We start from the raw sequence: 23,114 nt of genomic DNA, 5'->3' as shown, positions 1-23,114 counted from the left end.
CCGGTGTCGTTCATTTTCTCTGTGGCTTATAATTTTACTAGTGGCGCAAAACCCAAGACACTGTAAGGATTTTTTTTTTTCTTTTAATTTGCAGCCGGGTGGATTTCCATTCTCGTACACTAGAGGGCGCTGCAGCCTTTGCCTTGTCATGTTTATTATTACTGTTGTTTTTTTTTTTTTAGTGAATCCGCTGCTATTTTTATCGAAAAACACTGTAAGATGGAAAAAAAAAAAAACAAGCGACCGCCATCACAAAACACTTTATCCTTCTGTAAACGGCTGAGTTTCTCCAGTGCTAGTATTGTCTGTGTTTGCACTGCAAAAGACTTCAGGAGAAAAAAAAAAATTGTGCAAAAATCCACTTTTTTTCTTAATTTTATGACCTTTCATCCACTGTTCTCAGAACGCCTGTTTTTTACATGGTCCTCCTTTTTTCATACAATAAATATTTAATACGTACGATAACGTCAGAGCCGCTTTCTTCTGCAGTAGGAGGCGTCCTGTGGCTTTCGGGGGGATGTGATCATTCATTTCTCTTTTTTTTTTGTTTTTTTTTTTTTTGTTTGCAAAATAAAAGAATAACTCAACCTGGGTCCAATTTATTGCCGGCGAAGTGTTAGAATCCTGGGTCCAATCTTACTTTGTCACCCATGATGAATCCATATCCCTGCATCAGAAATAGAGACTAAATAACAGCTTGTACATCTGTTTTTAGGTGTACAAGCCGTGGCGGATCCCTGCCCCTTGTTCGTTACTCTATGCCAGTGGTGGCGAACTTATGGCACGGGTGGCACTCCGAGCCCTCTATGGGCACCCGTGCCTTCACCCCAGTGCAAAGTTCACCAAACAGGACTCAAGGCCTCTTGCAGTCCCAGGGCCCTGGAAGGCAGCTACAATGATAATCCGAACTTCTTCTTTCTACTGTGTTGGTGTCCTCAGGTGCCAATACGATTTCAACCTGTGCCAGAGCAGGGAGTATTAAAGGGAACCTGTCACCAGGGACCTCATTTTCACTAGAGACAGGTTGCAGAAGCTTATTACACCTGCAGTGCAAATGTGTCTTTCTGCTTTCTCTAAGCATTTGCATTACAATATATTTGTGTGTTATAACTTCCATTGCACCCTGGCAAAATCCTGAGGTAGTCACAGGGGTTGAGCTTTGGTTTGGATGCATTAAAAAAAAAATGTGCCTTGTCTGTGTTACTCCCTCCTCAGATCTTAGCCCCCTTGTGCTCCTGTAGAGCTCCTGCCCCTCCACAGAAGTCACAGCCTGTTGAGCTGACATCAGTGAGAGATGGAGGAGCTGTGCAGGAGCACAAAGATGGAGCAGACTGCAGCTCAGACAAATCGCATGTTTGTTTTTTTAAATGCATCCAAACCAAAGCCCAACCCCTGTGACTACCCCAGGATTTTGTCAGGATGCAAGTTATAACAATTATATTCTAATGCAAATGCTTAGAAAAGGCAGAGAGGTAGCTGTGCACTGCAGGTGTCCTGGGCTTTTACAATCTGTCGTTAGTGAAAATGAGGTCCCTGGTGACAGGTTCCCTTTAAGTTACTGCCTAAATTGTTGCATTGGCACTTAGCAAATAATATGTGGGTTTTGGGCACTCAGTGTCTAAAAGGTTTGCCGTCACTGCTTTAGGCCATAGTTTTTAACATACAGCCCTGCTTCTATTTACTTGGAGTGGGTTCTGGTTCTGGAACTAGGAGGCTGTACGGTACAGGATCTCAGGTGCAAGAGTTGGAGTCCTAATCCTAAAGACTCGGAGTGGGGTTCTCCAGCTGTAAGAAAAGCTTAACAGGGTAAGGGTGGTTTTACATTGGCGCTTGTATTACACGTCCACTGTGTTTTGTCTCATCAGGAAAAAAAACCTGAAGGGAACCTGTCAGTGCGATTTGGGACACTAAACCGATCGGTGGTTTGTTGTCCCGACCTCACTTCTTGCAACGTAAGAGTAAGTGCCAAGGCAGGATCCGTTAGATGCGAGTCCGATATGCCTCACATCTAACGAAGTATAAATATTTTTTACTTTGGGGCACACAAATATAAATATACAGGTCAATTTGGGGCCCTAAGCCACAGGTCCATAAAGCCCTGTAGGTGGTTAAGGGTCCCAAAATCGACTTGTCAGGTCTTCCTAAACATTGCTATGAAAACATAAGACCTGGTTTCTCAGCCCCACGAGTTAAAACAACAGACCTGTCATTAGGACCTGTCCCGCTGACACCCACTTACCCTGTTGAACCTTTAAAGGGGTTGGACCCTTTACCTCATGTCCATGAACAATCGCCCTGACAGGATTTTATGATAGAATACACTCATCAGGTCCTGGCAGGGCGATTGCTCATGTTCAGAGATCACATGACCCTCTGTGGCCATTTTATGTCCATGAATCTCTGGCATTACATTACTGTAAAATGGACAACCCCTTTAAGCTGTAGACCATGAGAAAACCCAGCACATGGGGTTCTGTACATTCCAGAATTTCATGTTTTCTTGACTTCACTAGACCTGAGATATCGCTAGCAGCTGATAGACGGTTTGTACAGTACATGTCGTATATTTCATCACCCGAAGGTCCGGTTCTTTGCGTTTGACCGGTTCACTGCTCTGTGGCTCATCTGGTTTAACTCTTAAAAGTTTCTACTTCACAACCAAAACACCAACACTGTGATACAAGACATTACTAAGATAGAATAATACTCACTTGCCCCACCCCTGCTGATCTGGACTTCCTGGGCACCTCCCACTAGTAGCAACTGCTCACCCTACGATTGGCTAAGGCAGGTCACTGCTCCAAACACCGATTGGTTTAGAGTCTTGTAGCATACCAGGGGAGCGGGATCATCCGGAATTGGTAAGTAACGGAGATTCCTCTCTGGACAGAGATCGCCTTGGTGATAAGTATTCTTGGGAGTGTGTAATAGCTTGTATTACGTTGATTCATTATTTGTATATTTATAATCTAATTACATAATGTAGCTAAACCTATAATAAATCTGTAATGTATTTGTGTATTGTGTAAGCACAGCATGAAGGAAAGCAAGGAGCTGCAAAACACAGTGATGTCTTTATACAGAACTTCGCTTACATAGAAAGGATCAAAGCAAGTAAAAAGTTACAAAAAAAAATAACCAAATTAAAACTTTATCGAATTCATAAGTGACAGTGGATAAATATAAACATCGCAAACAATCAGCAGAAGCCAGAAAATTTTGGAAAAGTTCATTCATTTGAGATTAACAATTCTTAATGGACTGAGATTCCCTGTATAGTTATTGACACTCCCAAATAACAGGCCCAGATATTTTGATCTGTCGTAGCACCGGGCTTTGTGGTATGGAGGTGATGTCACTAACGAGATTGATGATGTCACTCATTATGCTGTGAGTAGAACATTACTGGATTGATATTCAATGGAGAGTTTTCAACATTTGACCCACATTATCCCGACTGGTAAGCTGCTACCTCTCCAAGTAATCCAGGTACTGGTGATTTCTGCCCCAACTTCTAAAGGAGACACTTTTATGAAGTACCAAGAGGTTAGGCCAGAAGATGCTGGAATGAAACAACTGGGGGCGAAGCTACAGACAGTCACAGAAAGGCAGAGGTCAGTGCAGGAGACACTGGCATGAAGCACCAGGGGGTTAGACTAAGGATGGTCACAGAAAGGCAGAGGTCAGTGCAGGAGACACTGGCATGAAGCACCAGGGGGTTAGACTAAGGATGGTCACAGAAAGGCCGAGGTCAGTGCAGGAGACACTGACATGAAGCACCAGGGGCTGAGGCTAAGGATGGTCACAGAAAAGCCAAGGTCAGGCCAGAAGATGCTGGAATGAAACAACTGGGGGCGAAGCTACGGACAGTCACAGAAAGGCAGAGGTCAGTGCAGGAGACACTGGCATGAAGCACCAGGGGGTTAGACTAAGGATGGTCACAGAAAGGCAGAGGTCAGTGCAGGAGACACTGGCATGAAGCACCAGGGGGTTAGACTAAGGATGGTCACAGAAAGGCAGAGGTCAGTGCAGGAGACACTGGCATGAAGCACCAGGGGGTTAGACTAAGGATGGTCACAGAAAGGCCGAGGTCAGTGCAGGAGACACTGACATGAAGCACCAGGGGCTGAGGCTAAGGATGGTCACAGAAAAGCCAAGGTCAGGCCAGAAGATGCTGGAATGAAACAACTGGGGGCGAAGCTACGGACAGTCACAGAAAGGCAGAGGTCAGTGCAGGAGACACTGGCATGAAGCACCAGGGGGTTAGACTAAGGATGGTCACAGAAAGGCCGAGGTCAAGGCAGGTAGATAACAGAGTCCAGGTGTAGGTCAAGTGTCAGGTCAAGTTGGGTTGTGACCAAGAGGCAGCAGATCGGAACCAGAGATGCACAAGAAGAGCAGGGACTTTTCAAGTAGCTAGAGCTACTTCGGCATCCTAGGTAAAAGGTGCCTTTTATCACCAGTGCGTGGCTGGTGACACTTTAAAACGCATAGGAGCGGCAACAGGCAGAGCAAATGCTGAGACAGGAGGCACGGCTATTGACCCAAGAGGATACGATTTGTGGAAGGTTCCAATATCATGGATGCCTTGGCCAATGCCTAAAGCAGATCTGTAGATGCCCTTCATAGTAGAAGTTCCATCCTATACATGTCGGTTTTTTAAATAAAACTTGAACATTCAAATTATTCGAATTAACAGAATCACAATCTACATAATACATAGGTCACCTGTCTGGAGATCCGTAAACCCGGACAGAACTTTAGACTGTACACAAGCTCGATATTTGTAGTAAGGTTAAAGGGTAGTAAAAAAAAAATAAAAAATGGCCGCCCGCTGCTAAAATCACAGATCTCCAGCCCTGATCTAAAAAAGAACCTGTAACCAGTCCGTCACCTCACAGCTATGAAAGTCTCTTCTCTTCAAACGTTAAACGACACAAAGAAATCCTTCAAAATTTCCAAAAAATTAAATTATTTGGAATCAAAAACTCCAAACCTTTTTTCAATAAAAACATCTTTCTTTTGTGGAAAATCCTCCGTACAATCTATACTTTCAATAATTAGCAAATTTACATTTGCTAATTTTTATCAAGTTCTTGTATGTGATTTCCCCCTTTAAAAAAAAAAAAAAAAAACAGAATGGTGTCCAAATTGTGCTGCTTGTCCTTTCATTTCCAGAGTTATGGCAGATTTCGGTTCCGAAGTGACTTGTCAGAAATCTTCCTCAGCAGCAGTGAATTGGGCGGAGTCTAAGCTCTTTCTGTCTGTGCCCTAAAGCTGAGTCAGTTATAAGCTGCCCTCACTTCCCATGATACTTTGTGTTCTGTCATAAAGAAACTTCAATGAGAAGTTATTCACCTAATTCATTGAGATCTCTGCAAGTAAAGCAACTAAGCTCTGCTTAGTGAGTACATACAGGATTTATGCAGTGACTAGTCTGGCAGCTTCCATCCTATGGAGGAGCATGAAATAAGTAATAGAAACCACCAGTGAAACAGTTCCATGAAATGTTTAGCAGTGGCGTAACTAGAGTCCACTGGGCCCCAGGACAAAATTCTTAATGGGGCCCCCCCCCCTCCCCAACTTTACCTAAAAAAAACCCTCAAAACCCTTTCTGCTAACCGATATTTCAGTGATTATTACATATTCTGCCCCCCCACAATTAATTATTTAATATTCTCTCCCCCCATAATGAATTATTAAATATACTCTCCCCCCCATAATGAGTTATTACATATTCTACCCCCCACAATTAATTATTACATATTCTACCCCCCCACAATTAATTATTACATATTCCCCCCACACACACACTTAATTATTACAATCTCTCCCCCCCCCCCACACACACAATGAATTATTACATATTCTCCTCCCCCACAATTAATTATTACATATTCTGCCACCCCCCACAATTAATTATTACATATTCCCCCCACACACACACTTAATTATTACAATCTCTCCCCCCCACACAATTAATTATTACAATCTCTCCCCCCCCCACACACACACAATGAATTATTACATATTCTCCTCCCCCACAATTAATTATTACATATTCTGCCCCCCCCCCACAATTAATTATTAGATTCCCCACACACACACACACACACACACACACACACACACACACACACACACACAATTATTACAATTAATTAATTATACAATAAGCCCCATTTAAAAAAAACCCCTATACTCACCACTGGCAGCAGGTCCCGCGTCTTCTATCTTCTTGCCGCGGGCGGGCAGGAAGGGGTGCGCGGCCGCGTGATGACGTCATCACGCAGCCGCGCATCCCAGTTCATGGAGCGATGTGCGCCGGTGTTGTCTTCCGGCCACATCGCTCCAGTTATAGTGCTCGAGCGGCCGCATATGGCCGCATCGAGCACTATACAGGGACGGGCAGGAGCTTCCTGTCCGGACGGACGGAGGCCCCTGCCCGACTGCCAGTGGCGTACCGACCGCGGTCGCCATTGAGACGGTCGCCCGGGCCCCCCCGTCCGATGGGCCCGGTCTCAATGGCGACCGCTGCGACCGCGGTCGGTACGCCACTGATGTTTAGTCTGTGCTGTGTATGTACTAAGTGTTAACAGCTTCCCTGCTGTGCAGATAGTGTCAAGAGAGCAGAGGCGTCTATGACATGCAGAGAAAGTTAAGAATCACAGACTGGGATGGACAGACTGAAAAGGATCTATACAATAGCTCCTGTTTTCTATTTTTTGCAGGAGACTTCTTCAGCCACAGATCTGCACAGCTCTTCTGCTAGCTACACACAGAGACCATTATATCATCTACCTATCCCACCAGAGAGCGAGAATGGAGCAGGATCCCCTCCCTTACAGGAGTTAGAAATCAATCTCACCGACAAGCAGCACAGCTGGCTGGGACAGCTACCGCAGGGACAGCCTAAACTGAGGAGGATAGCAAAGAAACTGCTGGACATAGTTAACAAAAGAAACAGGCAAAGTTGTCCTACATCCCAAGAGCTATTGATACATGAAGGGCGGAGCAGCTTTATGACCTGAAATATATAATACTTCCCTTCTGTGGGGTCGCTATACGGACCCCTGCATAGCATTCATTGTGTTAAAGCTTCCAGGAGCAGGCAGCAGTCATGGGAAACAACAAAGCATGAACGAGTCTGTACAGAACCGGAGGTTGGATGGTACTGATCCGTATACGAGTCCTCTGCATTGGTGAAGTCCTCATACACAAGTTTTTAGGCCGTAGAGAATATGACGTTTACATTTGGAGGGCGATAGACGAGTGTCAGCGCAATATGAGAGAGACGACTGTACGGGAACACTGCTTCCCATACAATAAAAGCCAAGTCCTGTAGAGGTGCCACTTCCTGGCGGTTCGCCCCGATCACCAAGCCGATCGCTCACTCATGGCCGCGCCTCTTGTTTATTCAGGATCCTGCTCAGGATGAGGTCATATTGTGGACTAAACACCATTTTGTTGTAGTTGACCAGACGTACAAACTTGACAGCCATCTCTTCCAGTTCTTTTTGGATTTGGCTTAGACCCCCGGGGAGCACCGGGGCAGATCTCTGGTTGGCCGCAGATAGGTAGTTCAGCAGGTAGGTCTGGATCCTGGAGTCTGCAGAAGTTTAATAAAGATTGTTATTGAAGATGAGACTGGCGGGAGGCGCGCATAGATGGAGGCGCGCATAGATGGAGGCGCGCATAGATGGAGGCGCGCACAGATGGAGGCACGCGATTGTTTTTGACAAATTTTACCCCCTTCCCATCATGGAATCTTAAGCAGCAACACTCATGGTTCCTGTGCCATTGTAAAGCTGAAAATTTAATCATTAAAAACACATCAGTATTGTGATTTGGTAAGCTACAGTACCAATAATACAGACAGTTAAAGTCATGGTAGGGAAAATGATTCTTCATCTGCAGCTCACATTCCCAACTATGTCTTTCACTGCCCGTATCTCTGGTTATATGGCAGAATCACAATCCTGATGATTTTGAAAGAAGAGATTGTCATCTATACAATGACACCAGCAACAAGGTTCTAGCAGCTACAAAGGCCAAGATAGTGGCATTAGAAGTGACACTTCACCAAGAGCCTCATCTAAGGTAAAAAGTGACTTCACCTCAGGTAAAAAGTGACTCTTCTCAGCTCATTTGCATATGATTATGATTTTTTTTTTTGTAATAGATAAATGGCCAAGATTTAAGGGAGGGAATGCTAGAAAGGATATTATACACCCTACTGGAGGCGGCTGGTAGTTGAGTTGTGAAAATAGCTGATGACAAAGTCCCTTTAAGGGGGTAGAGGGCCCTTTTAGTAATGGCACAACCTCTTGAGAGCACAAGTGTCACATGTATCTTTGTATGCATTTATTAGTCAAACATGTGTTCTCATAGCTACAGGAAGGGTATCGGGACATGAGGCTCGCTAACGTGATAAATGGGGATCAATAATAAACGCAAACACGCAGTTACCTATTAATCGGTAAATCTGGTTGGACGGAGATGACGCGGTCCGGATCTGCCCTTTAAGAGATTCCTCTCTCTCTGTGGTGAAGGGGGTGGCCCCGTGCTGACTCAGGTAGCCGCTCACTTCCAGGCAGATCTTCTCGCTGGCCGCGGCCAGAGCCTCCTCCGTATTGACGGAACTAAATGACAGGAAGCGGGAAGGAACGGGCAAATATGGAGATCAATGATTAACTACTTACTATGGATTTCCTGACATAGTGATGTGTTATATAATCCCCTGCAAAGTGTTAGAATTAACTCTCCATTAAAGGAAATCTTCCATCAGAATCCATCATGATAAACCAGGGACATTACTCATAGATCCAGGCACCGGGACTGTGGTCATCTTCTTATATTTGTTATCCATGGCCTCCTTCCTTCTAAAATCTAAAAGCTAATGAGCCAGAAGTGCTATGTGCGGTGTTACCAGAGCTCCTCCATGCTGTAGCTTCACAGGCTGTTACACTGTCTACCCACTCGGCACTGAAATCTCTCCTGCACAGTGTAACAACCATTACTAGACAGTGTAACAGCCTGTGAAGCTAAAGCACCACATAGCACTTCTGGCTTATTCACATTTTTCCGAAAGTTGATTTTAGAAGGAAGGAGGCCATGGATAACAAATATAAGAAGATTCCCACAGTCACAGTGCCTGGGTCTATGAATAATGTCCCTGGTTTATCAGGATGGATTCTGATGGAAGATATCCTTTAAGGGGGTCTTTGGACACGGCCTTATGGGTAGGTTTAATATGGCCCCTAATGGCGTCCTCAGAGAGGGAACAATACTCATGCAGAGTGCGGACCTGGTCTACTACATCATCTGTTACTTACGGGGTCCCCACACCTTCCAGTAAAACTCTAATGAGACCCTTCATTCTGTCCATGAAGGCAGCGTGACTGCTGAGGCCGGGAGACGTGGAGTTCTGTAGGACCAGGAGAAGCGTCCCTAGTAACGTCAGCTGCGTCACCTCCAGCTTCATCTCCTGAAAGCGGATCTGGTCCATCACCACAGTCTGGAGAAGACAAACAAATGGATAAAAGTAGTCAAAAATCTAAAATACCATCCAAACCTGCCGACGGAAGGATCGGGCAGGTGGATTTCATCATGCCCAATCATCTTATTGTCAATGGAGATAAGCAGCCGGCATGAGGTGGTGCTGGTCATCCACTCAAGGATGCAGATGCCCCTTACGTTATTGGTGAATGACGGGGGGTGGGTGTAAAGGAATATTTGCTACTTGCAATATCCGGGCACAGATTAGTAATTCCTACCTCTGGGAAGGGTTTACGTTCATGGTCCCATGTGAGGAGTCTGATGTAGGCGTGATTCAGCACAGAGATGGGACACAGAGAACCGGAAGAAGCCGCCGACGCTGCGTCCTTAGCCAAAAGATCATCAGCCGATTCCTGGAGCCAACATGTGACGAACTCTAGAGAGTCTGACGAGATTGAAGAAAACAAGGGACGTTATATGAAAACTCCTGGGAAAGAGAAAATCCATATATATCACTGCTCCTCAAGTGGTGGACGCCATCTGTACATAGAGCGGATACCGGCGGTGTGGGGCCCCAGGCTGGAGGGGGTTTAGACACTCATACTAAGAGGCCTCGGTCTTGGGGGGTCCTAAACACTTGTGCCAAGAGGCCCCAGTATGGGGTGAGGGGAGGTCCTGACACTTGTGCCAAGAGGCCCTGATATTGGGGAGGGAGGAGGGTCTAGACACTCGTGCTAAGAGGACCCAGTCTTGGGGGGGAAGGGTCTAGACACTCGTGCTAAGAGGCCCCGGTCTTGGGGGGTCCTATACACTTGTGCCAAGAGGCCCCGGTATGGGGTGAGGCGAGGTCTTGACACTTGTGCCAAGAGGCCCTGATATTGGGGAGGGAGGGAGGGAGGAGGGTCTAGATACTCATTCTAGGAGGCCCAGTCTGAAGTCTAAGGATGTAAGTTTTTAACCCAATAATACCCAGCACATAAAGCAATGTCTGACTCCCCGGCAGATAGAAGACATGACAGGAGATGTGCTCATACTCGGCTGCTTTTCAAAAAAGTCCTGGAATTTCTTCCTCTCGTACTCCACGGACTGCTGCATCAGATGTGGCCGGATGCTGCTGATGGCAAAGTTGGCCATGTCCAATTTCATCAAATCCAAGACGCTGAAGATGGCCCTGCACAACGAGAGGAACCGGTCACCAACACCCAATGATGGGAGCACAAAGTACACAAACTTCTAGTAGCTCTCACACAATCTGAACAAAGCCTTAGAGTATCGGAGGGGAAGACCACCGGGTCCACCAAGACGTTCCCAAACATGTCACCAACTTCTAAAGGAGAAACGGGCCTGAGCAGGTCGGGACTGAACCACCACCCAGACCCATCTACTTCATTACTCAGAACCATAATAGGAGGTTGTACCTGGAAATTTGGCTAAATCAAAGAACTTTTCCACAAAGTTTTTACAGATTTTTCATACCAAGACGGATGTAATTCCAGGGAGGTCATCCGTCCAGCTCTTCTGACATTAGGACAACAGAATATATAGTTATTATATATGAACCTACTCCGGGACATGTTCTATGGAAACCACCAAATGACTAGAAACTTTCCTCTGTTCCTATTGGTTCATTCTGGGGTCCTGGCGACTCTTCTGTATTTCGATGCCAAAGCTTTGACATTAAACAGTAGAAATCCTTTAATCCCGGAGCGTTTTGTCCGGAGAATTAAGCAGGTCTGGATGTGTACATCGGCCTCCATTATAGCCGTTCTATAATAAATCTTGTCTCACTCACACTCACCGAGGGAAGACACAAGGTCCCAAACACCGGACCTCTGTGTCACAACGCAACACGAGTCACCGCCTTCTTATACCTGGACCCCAGCGGTGATATAAACCAGGGCCTGTCCTCATGGTGTCACACGTTGTGTCTCTCTTTTCCCTATCCATCCTTACTGACAGACAGGAAGAGCAGAGTGGGAGGGAGCTAGAGGAGTCATAACTCTCCTGCTGCAGCTCCTCCTATTCATCAGTGCTCTCACATGTAAACAAAGAAATATGGAGAGTCTGCACACAGCACGAAAATAAGTAGCAGGACTGCTGAATCACTTCAGGGATTATTCACAAGGCAGTAAAGTTACATGGACAACTGATAGAAAAGAGTGGCCAACCCTTTTAACTAAAGTGTCCCCAACCTGCTAACAAAATCTACAGAGATCACAAATACTGTGTGTGTACATGAGAAATAACCGTTTCTGGTCATTATAAGTCTTGTAGTCTTGCGCTTTTCCCCCTCTGCAGTCTCTGTCTGCACAACTGCAGTCCCTTCTGTGCTAGTGAGTTGAGACCTAGTTGCTGTGACTCACCGCTCCCCCTCCCTTCTCAATAGACTTCTACTTCATCTTGTACTTGTGGTTTTTCTAACTTCTCTACATAAAATACCACCGCCGTGTAGATTATATATGACCCTAACATGGAGGCAATGAGATTTGAGAATCACCATTAGCTTAACTAACACGAGGCATTGATAATGTCATAAATAAATAGGCAAAAAAAATTATGAAAAATTCCAAGATTTGATCATCTGAACATAAGAGGAACCTCCTACACAGTACTTGATATAGACAATGAGGACTTGGTGAACAAAGAGCATAAAGACATTTCAAACCTACTGTGAATTATTCCTGCTCCCAAGTACAAGCCGTGACACCATCTACCCATGAAAGTACCAAGGTCGCTAATAGACTAGTGTTGATTCTGGATACAAGGACCCTCTGATGTAAGTCCAGCACCGGGGAGCGGCCGCCCATCACTCAGCACAATGTTATAACCCACTTCCAGGAACTTCATTGTTTACGGCTGATAAAAATGAAGTCTTAGCCATCGAGATGTAGTAAGAGACGAGAACGAAGACTTTCTACTCCACTTATAGATCACCGATTATTTGAATGGTTTTCCATAAAAACTCAATTTTTTTCCTTAATAAATTATAAACAGCATCTTATAAATCCCTATCTCACCGCCTGCAACTCCTCTCTTTAAATATTCTGAAATCTGTCTAAAAAAAAAGCAGCAATATTGTAACTAGACACTAGAGAGGAGATGGATGCAGGTGTATAAACTTTCACGCTTAGACTTCCTGCTGTGAGAGGGGAGTAGGAGCTGCATCAGTATTCCATATGTACAATTACTGATCAACATTAATGGCATCTTTTAAAACCGGACATGCATCTATAAATCATCCAGCCTTAAAGGGGTTGGCCACTTTACCAGCAAAAGTACAAGACCTTACAAAGTACATAGTTTATACGGTTGAAAAAAGACACATGTCCATCAAGTTCAACCCTAAATAGGGTGCCCCATATTTTACTTATCCTGGTAAAGTTTCTCTGTACTCTGCGAGAGCTGTAGGTCACATGACCCCTGAGTAACAGGACTTGGTACTTCCTGTGACGCCCAGTGTCCTGCTGGCTTACAGCGGATGGAGGAGGCAGTACAGCCATTGCTGTGAGCACGCCCCTCTGTGATAACCACTCCTATGTTGGAGGGTGTGTGGATGTCCTTGGCACACCCCTCCAATCACTGAGTGACAGAGGGGGTGTGCTTACAGTAACGGATGCTCCGCCTTCTCCGTCTGCTGGACATGGGGCGTCACAGGAAGTACATGCTGTCAGGGGCTACGTGACCAGAAGCAGCCAAAGACTACAGAGAAACTTTACTAAGGTAAGAACAATATGGGGGACCCGATTAGGGTCTTGCCCTTCACCTGATAAATTTTCTAAATTAATGACCAACCCCTTTAAACTGTAGGAGATTTTATTCTGAATATATAACTGCCAGATGAGATCCCACCCCATCAACTATCAAAGACCAACATAATAGCTAAGTGCAGAAAACCCCTTAAAGGGGATGTCTATTTTTGACAACAACGTTTACATTCCCTGGAAGTTTTTTGATGGGTTTTACTTCTTTTTATAAGGTATGTGATGAGAAGCACCCCAGACCCTCATGAGGGCATCTTATAAGGACGTGTTACCTGAACAAGGGCACTGGCTCCTTAATATCCCGCAGCTTTTTGACCTCTTCGTCTCGGGCCGGCGCACACAAGGTCCCCATCATCCCTATGGTAAAGTTGGCCAGTTTTGGGATGTCCAAGGCTCTGTTCTCCGCTTCCTGCTTGATAAGGTCCAGGTCTAGGACTTCGTTGATTTGATCCCTCAGCCGTGTGTGACCGGGTAACAGGAAAGAGATGAGGGCCTTGAAAGAAGAACAAGAAGTTGGGGTAAGTTCTTGATAAAAATTCTGCATGACCTGGGCTACTCAGGAGACCAGAGGTCAGACCACCAACAAAAGTAAGCACATGGATAGCTAAGAAGTGTTGCTTATGGTACAAACCCTTTAAATGTTTTTCAGGTTAGTGTATGGGAGACAGTATGGCTCATTTTAAGACACTTAAAGGGGTTGTCCTATGAAAGTAACTAAACTTAACCGACCCGACAGGACCTTCAGCAATTGGCAGAACGAAAATCCCCTTGTGATTGGATCACCAATCTGTTCACTACAAAGGGTGGTCTTGTCAGCCGGTCACGCGTACACACTGGCTCTCCAATCACAGGGGACCCATCGATCCCGTGAACAGGTTGGTTTTGTGAGACGATCCCTAGCGGTCAGCTAAATCCTTGCCTGACCAACAACCAGTCTTCCTGACCATCCGATACACGTGCACACTTGTGTCAGCAGTTGCGCCAACACGTAAGTTCCCTGCTCTAGATCCTCCAGTTTCATGTCCTGTGTGCGACTAGAAGATCCACGGTGGTCGTAGCCGGTCCCCTAGAAATCGGAAACAACATCCCATGTCCAAGGAGGCCACCTATGGATAAAGCGGGTCCTATGAACCCCTGGAACTACTGGTAGGAACCTGAAGCACCGGAGCAATGAGGGACCCGTTGAACCGGAGAGGGCTAAATATAAGAGAAGTGCACTGCAACTTTAGGTGCGGCCGCTCCGAACAGGTCCACCAGGCCAATCACAGCCATGTCTACTTGCTAGGGTTGTAAAACTACCTGATTGGATGCCCTGCAGCCCATTAAGCAACATGTCCTGGTTAGGTTAGGCGGAGCTACCGAATAGGGCCGCTCATCTCTAGTAAATAGATTTTTTTTTACATAATTTTTTTAGTATCCCAGCCCACTTGCTAAAACACTCCTCATCTTCAACCAAATATGACCCAGGACCATCTAGTCTGGCGACATAACGATTACCTCTTTGATTTCTCCCAGTAATATAATGGCGTGGTCATAGACCGGAGGCTCTTCACCAAACTGAGCTTCCAGGGAATCCCAGAACGCTTTATGTACGATGTCCCGAACCGTTCTTTCTAGGCTACAAAAAAGAAAAATTCAAATAAAATAAAATACACAGTGAAAAACAAAATTGTGAAAACATTTTATGTAATATTTCTAACTTTTTATAGCTGATTTAAAGGTTTTCTGCTGGGTTTCGTTTACGGGTGTAGTTGTACAGAAAGATAAACTTTGCGGAATACCCCTTTAAACAGCTCCATTTTCTGTGTAGTGGCCGGCACATGTATATCCCGCTATAATCAATTCTTATCTTTGAAATGACACCATTTTTCTAGGACCTATAGAAAAATCCTCTGAAATGGCTTCCCCCCCCCCCCCCCACATAGCCTCTAAACTTGACTTATCCTATTAAAATATGACTCTTCTCTGCTCATTGTCACAAGACTTTGAGGGAGATTTCTGGAGAAATTTCACATAACGGAGGTAATTTTGGACATTTTATTTTACATTTCAGTGTAATGTGGTGAAAGCTGATGACAGGTTTCCTATAAGGACTCAAGCCTTAAGACTAGAAAAGATCTGTGCTAGACCACAACTCCCAGCATTCTTTAGTGATCTGCAGCAGAAGTCGCTTGTTTACACTCAAATTTAATAGTTAAAAAAATTACATAACAAGGACAAATTAATTATAGGAAAGTCCGGGCAGTTCTCGTCCTAAATGACAGTTACGTAAAGCACATTCCCCTTCTAGGAGCACGTTTCCTCGCACACGTTGGAACAAAGACGTCTTCATGAGCGGCGGACAATGGCACTGCCTATGCGCGGAGGTCTCCTCCTGCTGGGTCGGTTTATGGGACAATTTGGACTACAGTTCGGTTTCCTTATTGCACACGTGGATCCGGGCCGGTGGCTGGAATATTAGGGAGGACCATGAGGGGGACAAGCACCAAACATTCACCCTCCTCACCGACACGAGGACAGGATTAACAGGAGCAAGGGACAAGGAAACCTGACGATCTGCCAGCTGCTTAGCGTTTCCTCCTACATCAGGAGAGTAGGGTTTCCTCCTTTCCCGAAACGTAGGTAGGGTACAAGAAGCCCCAATGAATAACAATTATTCTGTGTTGTTCTGTTCCTCAGTTATTCCCAGAGAAAATGTGTTTTTATTCAGTCAGTAATTAAAGTACCAGACTAGAGACACACCCCTTTGAAAGAAAGGAAATGGACAACACAATTAATTAATACATTTCCACGAGGAATAACAGAGGGACGGTGCAATGCAGAGTGATAAGAAAATTGTTACTTTATAGGAGATTTTAGGGAAGTGTTTGGATGAGAAACTGGTTCCCCTTAGGCTACATTCACATTAACGTGTGCCCACCGTACCGTAGCGCGGTGGGCACACATCGGAGGAGGCGGGGGTGAGTGACATGTCCTATCTTTCTCCAGGCTACAGAACAGTACGGTGGCACACGTTAAAGGGGATGTCTGGTTAGAAGTTAGCCCCTACCCGTAGATTAGGGAATAACCCCTCAAAGTCAAAATAATAAAATGTGGGTCCATTTCACCCCAAATGACTGGAGCGGCAGGTCAAGCACCGGCACCCATCAGCGAGTTGTCCCCTATACTGTGGATAGTAATAAGGGGTTCATGTGTTTGGCGCCATGGATTAATGGCGTCACATCCTACCTTCCCTGAGGCAACTCCATGGGTTTGATCTGAAAGCCTCCATTGACCACAATTTCGTGAGCGAGGGCCATGTTGGTGACCCCTTTCGCCGCGTCCATCAGTTCTTCCACCGACACAAAGCGAGGCGGACTGGCTGCAAGACACACAAGGAAGTCACGCTATCTGCCTGATATACAGAACAATACAATATAGAAGGGATTATTCAGTGACACCTGTTATCACATGTCAGGGTCATCAGCTTCACCCACAAAATATATTTTAAAAAAATATTAAAAATAGTCAAAATTCAAATTTACTGTTCAAAAGCCAAGAAATACCGGTGATACCTGCTGGCTATAAGGGGGCAGTGCATCCAAGAACAAAAATCGTGACATTTTTACTCATAGTTTTTGATGTTATTTTATAACTAAAACTGTATAAGAAACTATAGCAGTGATAAATTATACGTATACTAGTAAGTTATATGCTCGGAGTAGATCACGGAATGGTGAGGTCCTCCTTAAAGGGTTTTTTCAGGCAACAAAAAGTCATGAGCATGTGACAACTCTGACAATCAGAGTGGCGGACAGTGATGCATCACTGTAAAGTTTAGATGGAGCCTGAAGCAAACAGCTCCGTCTACTGTATAGTGGCCGTGTAGGATTACTGCAGGCTCCCACTAAATTCCTGTCGTACTCATAAACCATTGCTACACAGCGGCTAAAGTCCATTGATTTTACAGCTGGTTGAGGACAGGAGGAAATTATCTCTCACCCTGTGGGGTGATTCCTCTGTGTGGACTTGGGGTGCTCTGACGGATCCTCTTCCGCACCGATTCCTCAGAGACATCAGCGGTAGCGCCCCCGCGGCCAGCTCTGCCCGGTTCATCTGATGATGACTCTTCTTTGGGCTGTGATTTATCAGGTTCAAAAGGCATGATGAGCCTGGAATAAAGTAGTAGAATAAGGACTTTTCACAACAGAAATATTCTTAACTTCTAAATAAAGGTCACAGGTTGCTCTGTGACTAAGGTAATCTTCTTATAATTGTAATCCATGGTCTCCTTCCTTCTGAATTCAACTTTTAAAATTCTAATGAGCAAGAATGGCTCCCGAGGTTGTTACCAGAGACCCTCCGTTCTGTAGATCCACAGGCTGTTACACTGTGCATGAGCACTTCCACCCCTCTCACTGTGCAAGGTTGCAGCAGGCAGAGGGAGGGAGAAGTGCTCCTTGCACAGCTTAACAGCCTGTGAAGACAGATCACAAAGGGGCTCTGGTAACACTCCCCAAATCCTGTCTTGTTCATTAGCATGATTTTAATAGTTGATTATAGAAGGGAGGAGGCCATGGATCACAAATATAAGAAAATTACTACAGTCACGGTGCCTGGATCTATAAGTAGGTGCCCCTGGTTTATAATCATGGATTTTGATGGTAGATTTCCTTTAAATATGAGGTCTGTAGGACAACCCCTTTAAGATGAAGTTTCTGTGGTGATAGAGGGTTAACAATGTGCAATGTGACAAAGAGAAACTACACCGCCTCATGCTGGCAACGAGTGAATCCAAATTTCCATGAAATCCCGGGAGTTACACGTGAGCCGGAGTTTCTGTGGCAGGTGCTGTACAGGAGAGTGCACTAAAGAGGGGCTCCGAATATACAGTGGGCCTTTTATTGAGGGGGATATCTTGTTAAAGGGATGGTCTTCTTAGAGATTTCAATGTTATAATCTTTTTATTTTTTGAATGGGTGCCATTTTCCCTTTCTTTTTAATCTAAGGCAATAATCAGTCACACATTCAACCAATCAGAGCTCTGCTTTCATTTCATAAACCACTCAGGAAGAGAAAAAAGCTACGCTGTGATTGGTCGCTATGGGCAACAAGTCCATTGTTTGTGTTCTAGTGTTGAAAAATGAGGCCTACTGACTCTGTGATGGTTATTAGTGTTTGGAGCAGACATGGTGCTGTCATATTTGCTTCCCATCATCATAATAATAAATTCAGCTCAGGCCCCAGACAGTCTGTGGAGGCCAGTGCCTCATATCAATGCATGTGGTTTTATAATATAATATCCCAGGCTTCCTGTAACAGCGCTGGCGGGCTAGGAAATACGGATAATTATAATCCAACGCCATTACCTGTTCTCTGTAGCTTTGAGAGGATAGAAACAAAAATAAATCCAGTGCGCCAGCAAACCGTTCGGGTGCGTTCACACGCGGCAGTAACACATACGTTTTCGGAAGTATCAGAACAGCTGAGAAGAGGAGATTTGGTCGATTACATAGCTGTCAACATTGCATTTATAATACATGTGTGTTAATGTAGTGTTAACAAATATGTTAATGTGTTGTTAACAAACACATGTGTTATCGCATGTGCTTTGTAAACACAATGTTAACAGCTATGTAATCATGAAAATCTCCTCTTCTCAGCTGTTCTGCTCCATTTCAAAATGCACGCGTTACTTCCCCCGCCTAGATGACTACTTCAGAGACCCTGCTTGCTCACGAGATTGGAAGTCCCATGTATTATTACATCCCTATGAGATTGTGTGAAATGGCGAAACAGTGGAAACCTGAACCGTGTTGCCATAATCAACAGTTTATATCATGGGGAGAATTAAAAAAAAATCTGCTTTAAGGCTGTGTTCACACAGTGGAATTTGGCAGCAGGCAACATCTAAGTCTATATACAAAAAAAAAACAAAAAAACAAAACACACTGAATTATAAATGGTAGTTTGGGCTCAGAATCTGACAGAATTCTTTAGTTTGTGAAATTTCACCCTTTCACCTATAAAAATCCCCACCAAAGTCATGTAAAAATGAGCAGAGAAGAGTTATTTTGCCTGAGATGAGTCCCTTATACAGGCTGCAGAGGGAGTGTCACTTCAAACGGCCCCATCTTTATAGTGCGGAGAACCATGGTTCTGGTGTCATATTAAAGATAAGAATCTCCTCTTCTGTTTAATCAGAATTGGGGTTCTGTGAGCTATAGAACCGGCGTTACTGGAAATGTGAGCTGTAAGATCCAGTTCCCTCCTATTCATTTAACTGCTTGTACCTCTGGGTTTGTAGATCACAGACCCACAAGTCTTAGAATGATTCAACTCTTTAATATGACACCCGAACCATGATTATAGGTACTCTAGAACAGAAAATGGGGGTTTCTGAAGTGACACTGTCTCTAAACTTGACTCATCTCATTCAAATATGACTCTTCTCTGCTCACTGTCAAATGACCTTGGAGGTATAGCCACTATGTGAAGCCAGCCTTAAAGGGTTTTTTTTCTCCCCATGGAAAAAATTGGACCCTAGTGATTGGGGCAACAAGGATCCGATGCCCATTGATCGGACATCTCAAGTAATCTCATAGTAATGTTGCAATACAGGACTTAAGGTTTTATGAGGGTCCCAGTGGTGGGACCCCAATGTAAGACATGTGGACCCTATTCAGTATGGATAACACTCTTAAAGGGCTATTCCCATAAGGTAACACTTCTATGTAACAATACAACACAAGCTCCGCCAGCATGATCAGAGAGATTACTAGAGAAGAGTCATGACCGGGTAAACATGTAATAATCTGACTATTCCCAGAATGTTCTGGATAAACATCAGAGGTCATTGTGTGATATAACTGATGTATGAAGAGGTTTATACCATGACTGTACTGTATCACACTGCAATGTCTGATTGGGTGCAGCAATACATGACATGGGCTGCAGTCACAGGGTGACTTTATCTATAGCCCCTGTCGCTTGACCAAATGCACTGATCTGTGACTTATTTACTATTGAATAGACTCTCATTGTAACCCTAAGGATGCGGTCACACGTTGCGTTTTGGTTGCGTTTTCATTGCGTTTGAAACGCATATACAACAGCTGATGAGAGGTAATTTGCCTAATTACATTACCGTTTACGCTTGTAAACGCAATTTTAACGCATGCGTTAACAAAACACATGTGTTAACACTTTGTTACCGTGTGTGTTAACATCGCGTTTACAATGCGTTTTGTAAACATAAATGTTAACAGTGAAGTAATTAGGCAAATCACCTCTCCTCAGCTGTTGTATATGCGTTTCAAACGCAATGAAAACGCAGGTCAAAACGCAACGTGTGAACGCGCCCTCAGGGTCACTTACACAAGGGAAGAAGTTGGAGGGCAACATGATGGTCTTGGGGCAACAGTCCTTGCCTTAAAAATGGTTTTCCTAGGAATCTGGAAATCCCCTACGGGGTTGGGATGAGAAGAAAAGTGTAAGCATAATTATCCGGTTTAGGATCTTAATTCCTAAATTGCTCCAGTACTTTTGGTTTTCAGCCATGCCCCCAGCCAGAAGTTTTGCAGGATCATGGGACTCGTTTCATCCAATGAGTGGCCTCCTCAGACTAGAAGACAACCCAGGAAGTGAGGTCCACTGGAAAATGGAAGTCACATCCATGTTTGAGGAGGCAACTCATTGGATGAAGAAGCTCTCAGATCACCCAGAGCCTCAGGCAGTGCTGAAAACCAGAGGTCCCAGAGCAACGCGGGAACCAAAAGCCAGAGCAGGGTGACTATGCACACAATTTTATTCTCATACATCTCCCCCCTTGTGGATTTTCAGATTCATGTAAAACCCTTTAAAGGGGTTGTGTTCCATCTCACAAAATTAAATCTCATTGTTTGTGTAATGAAAAGTTAAACAATTTTCCAATATATTTTCTGTATCAATCCCTCACTGCTTTCTAGATCTCTGCCGGCTGTGATTTTATAGGAAGCTTCCTGTGGATAAACACATGTCCCTGGTTATGTGATGTCACACAGGTGCAGGACTCGTTATATCCCTGGTCATCCCTGGCTTTTTACCATGACAAGCTGTGCACCTGCGTGACATCACATGACCAGGGATATAAGGAGCCGTGCACCTGCGTGACATCACATGACCAGGAATATAACAAGTCGTGCACCTGTGCGACCTCAATATGGCCAGGGATATAAGGAGCCGTGCACCTGTGTGACATCACATGACTAGGGCTATAACAAATCGTGCACCTGTGTGACATCACATGACCAGGGATATAATGAACCGTGCACCTGTGACATCACATGACCAGGAAAATAACGAGTCGCACACCTGTGTGACATCACCTGACCAGGGATATAACGAGCCGTGCACCTGTGTGACATCTCCTGACCAGGGATATAACGAGCCGTGCACCTGTGACATCACATGACCAGGGATATAACTAGCCGTGCACCTGTGTGACATCACATGACCAGGGATCGGACTTTATCCACAGGAAGTAAACAATAAAGCTTCTTATAGACTGACAGCAAGCAGAGATGTAGAAAACTGTGTGTAATTGATACAGAAAGTATATTGGAAAAATATACCTTAAACGGTTTTCCTGGGATTCAAGCGAACCCTTAAGGGGCAGGGGCTCCTGATCCCACGTCAGTACGGTACTTCCAGTCTTTTCATCTTCCTCTGGTCTAGGGACCTGCTCCAGCCAATCAGTGAGCACCTCAGACCATAGGACGCCTCCATAGCAGGGTGCTACCTTACAGAAGACCCATCACTTCTCTCGTCATCTCCATTTTTACTACATATTTTTATTCCCCCTAAAATAATAATTCTGGAGAATCTACATTTCATCGTTCCACCTAGATTGCTGTGGTAGTGACTGCCGGGACCCCCTTGATCACAAGAACTGGGGGTCCTGTGTTCCCTACACTGAATGAAGCCCTATTCACAGTCTATGGGACTAATAGGGACCATGGCTCCCAAGGGACCCCCATTCTCTTGTCCAGGCCTGGAGACCCTCAGTGACTGTGTATAGAAGTATCATAGAGGATCCCTTTAATTAGTGGTCACATGTCTTGCTATTAGTAACCCTGGGGGGTGGCTCTAGATTATGATGTCACTCAGGGTCCTCAGAGAGCTGTGTGACCACCACGCAGCACATGTTATAGAGGCCATACAAGTAGTCACCCAGCTTTCCCAGGTACAGATCCAGCAGTAATGGCCGGGGACCAGGCTTACCTTTATGGGGTAGGCAGCTGCAGGTGGGAGAGCCAGGCCTGACCCCTCACACCATCACCAAGGAGCCTGGAGGATGCAAGTCATAGTCGTTAGAGAGCAGCCCATTCAGGTCACTGCAGAAGTCGCTCCCGGGGGCTGCTGGGAAATGTAGTTTTGCAGGAGAATGATGACGTAAGACTCCGACAGCGATTAAGGGGCGGGGCGTCGCGTTACACTAAGAAGGGGCGTGCCAGACAGAAGGCGGGGTCAGTGTTGAAATGACGTACTGCTGAGGGGCGTGTCCTTCTGATGTGTATTTTATAGCTCATTGTTGTGTGTGAAAACCGCATGGGAATAAAAACTACCTGCGTTTTTTCTCTAGTTTACGAGAAAAACGTTGTAAATAAATATAGATCGGCTGAATAATTCTAAATGCAACAAAAATATCATAGTTTAAAAAAAAAGTTGAGAGTTATTTGTTTGCGGTTTTAATCGCAGCTGCTGTGTCTGAACACACCCTGGGTAGTGTTTGTGATGGGGGATGCAGATTTTTTTTTGCAGGTTTTTTTTTTTTCACCCAACCCCACCAAAATTTCATCCAGACGCCACCTCTATCCCAGCTCTACATGAAGTCCA

General features: G+C 44.9%; 1 protein-coding gene across 2 annotated transcripts; it reads right to left on the bottom strand.

Annotated features, from left to right (window-relative positions):
• Nucleotides 1–6,553: 6,553 nt before the first annotated feature.
• Nucleotides 6,554–22,682, bottom strand: TCP11L1 (t-complex 11 like 1). Of its 2 annotated transcripts, none has more exons than XM_072118620.1 (10): nt 22,500–22,682; nt 17,241–17,410; nt 16,488–16,620; nt 14,757–14,877; nt 13,532–13,752; nt 10,533–10,669; nt 9,777–9,943; nt 9,336–9,517; nt 8,470–8,642; nt 6,554–7,609 (listed from the first exon to the last, which is right to left on the bottom strand). In XM_072118620.1, the coding sequence occupies exons 2-10, from the start codon at nt 17,401–17,403 to the stop codon at nt 7,395–7,397; spliced, it is 1,512 nt and encodes a 503-aa protein (XP_071974721.1). In that variant the 5' UTR covers nt 17,404–17,410; nt 22,500–22,682; the 3' UTR covers nt 6,554–7,394. The 2 variants fall into 2 exon arrangements, with proteins under 2 accessions (XP_071974721.1, XP_071974722.1); XM_072118621.1 differs by lacking the exon at nt 22,500–22,682 and adding an exon at nt 18,608–18,624.
• Nucleotides 22,683–23,114: the final 432 nt, after the last annotated feature.

The sequence above is a fragment of the Engystomops pustulosus genome, chromosome 7, assembly GCF_040894005.1.
Source record: "Engystomops pustulosus chromosome 7, aEngPut4.maternal, whole genome shotgun sequence".
NCBI lineage: Eukaryota > Metazoa > Chordata > Amphibia > Anura > Leptodactylidae > Engystomops > Engystomops pustulosus.
Note: the sequence above shows the minus strand (reverse complement) of the source record. Positions and strands in the feature narration are given on the sequence as shown.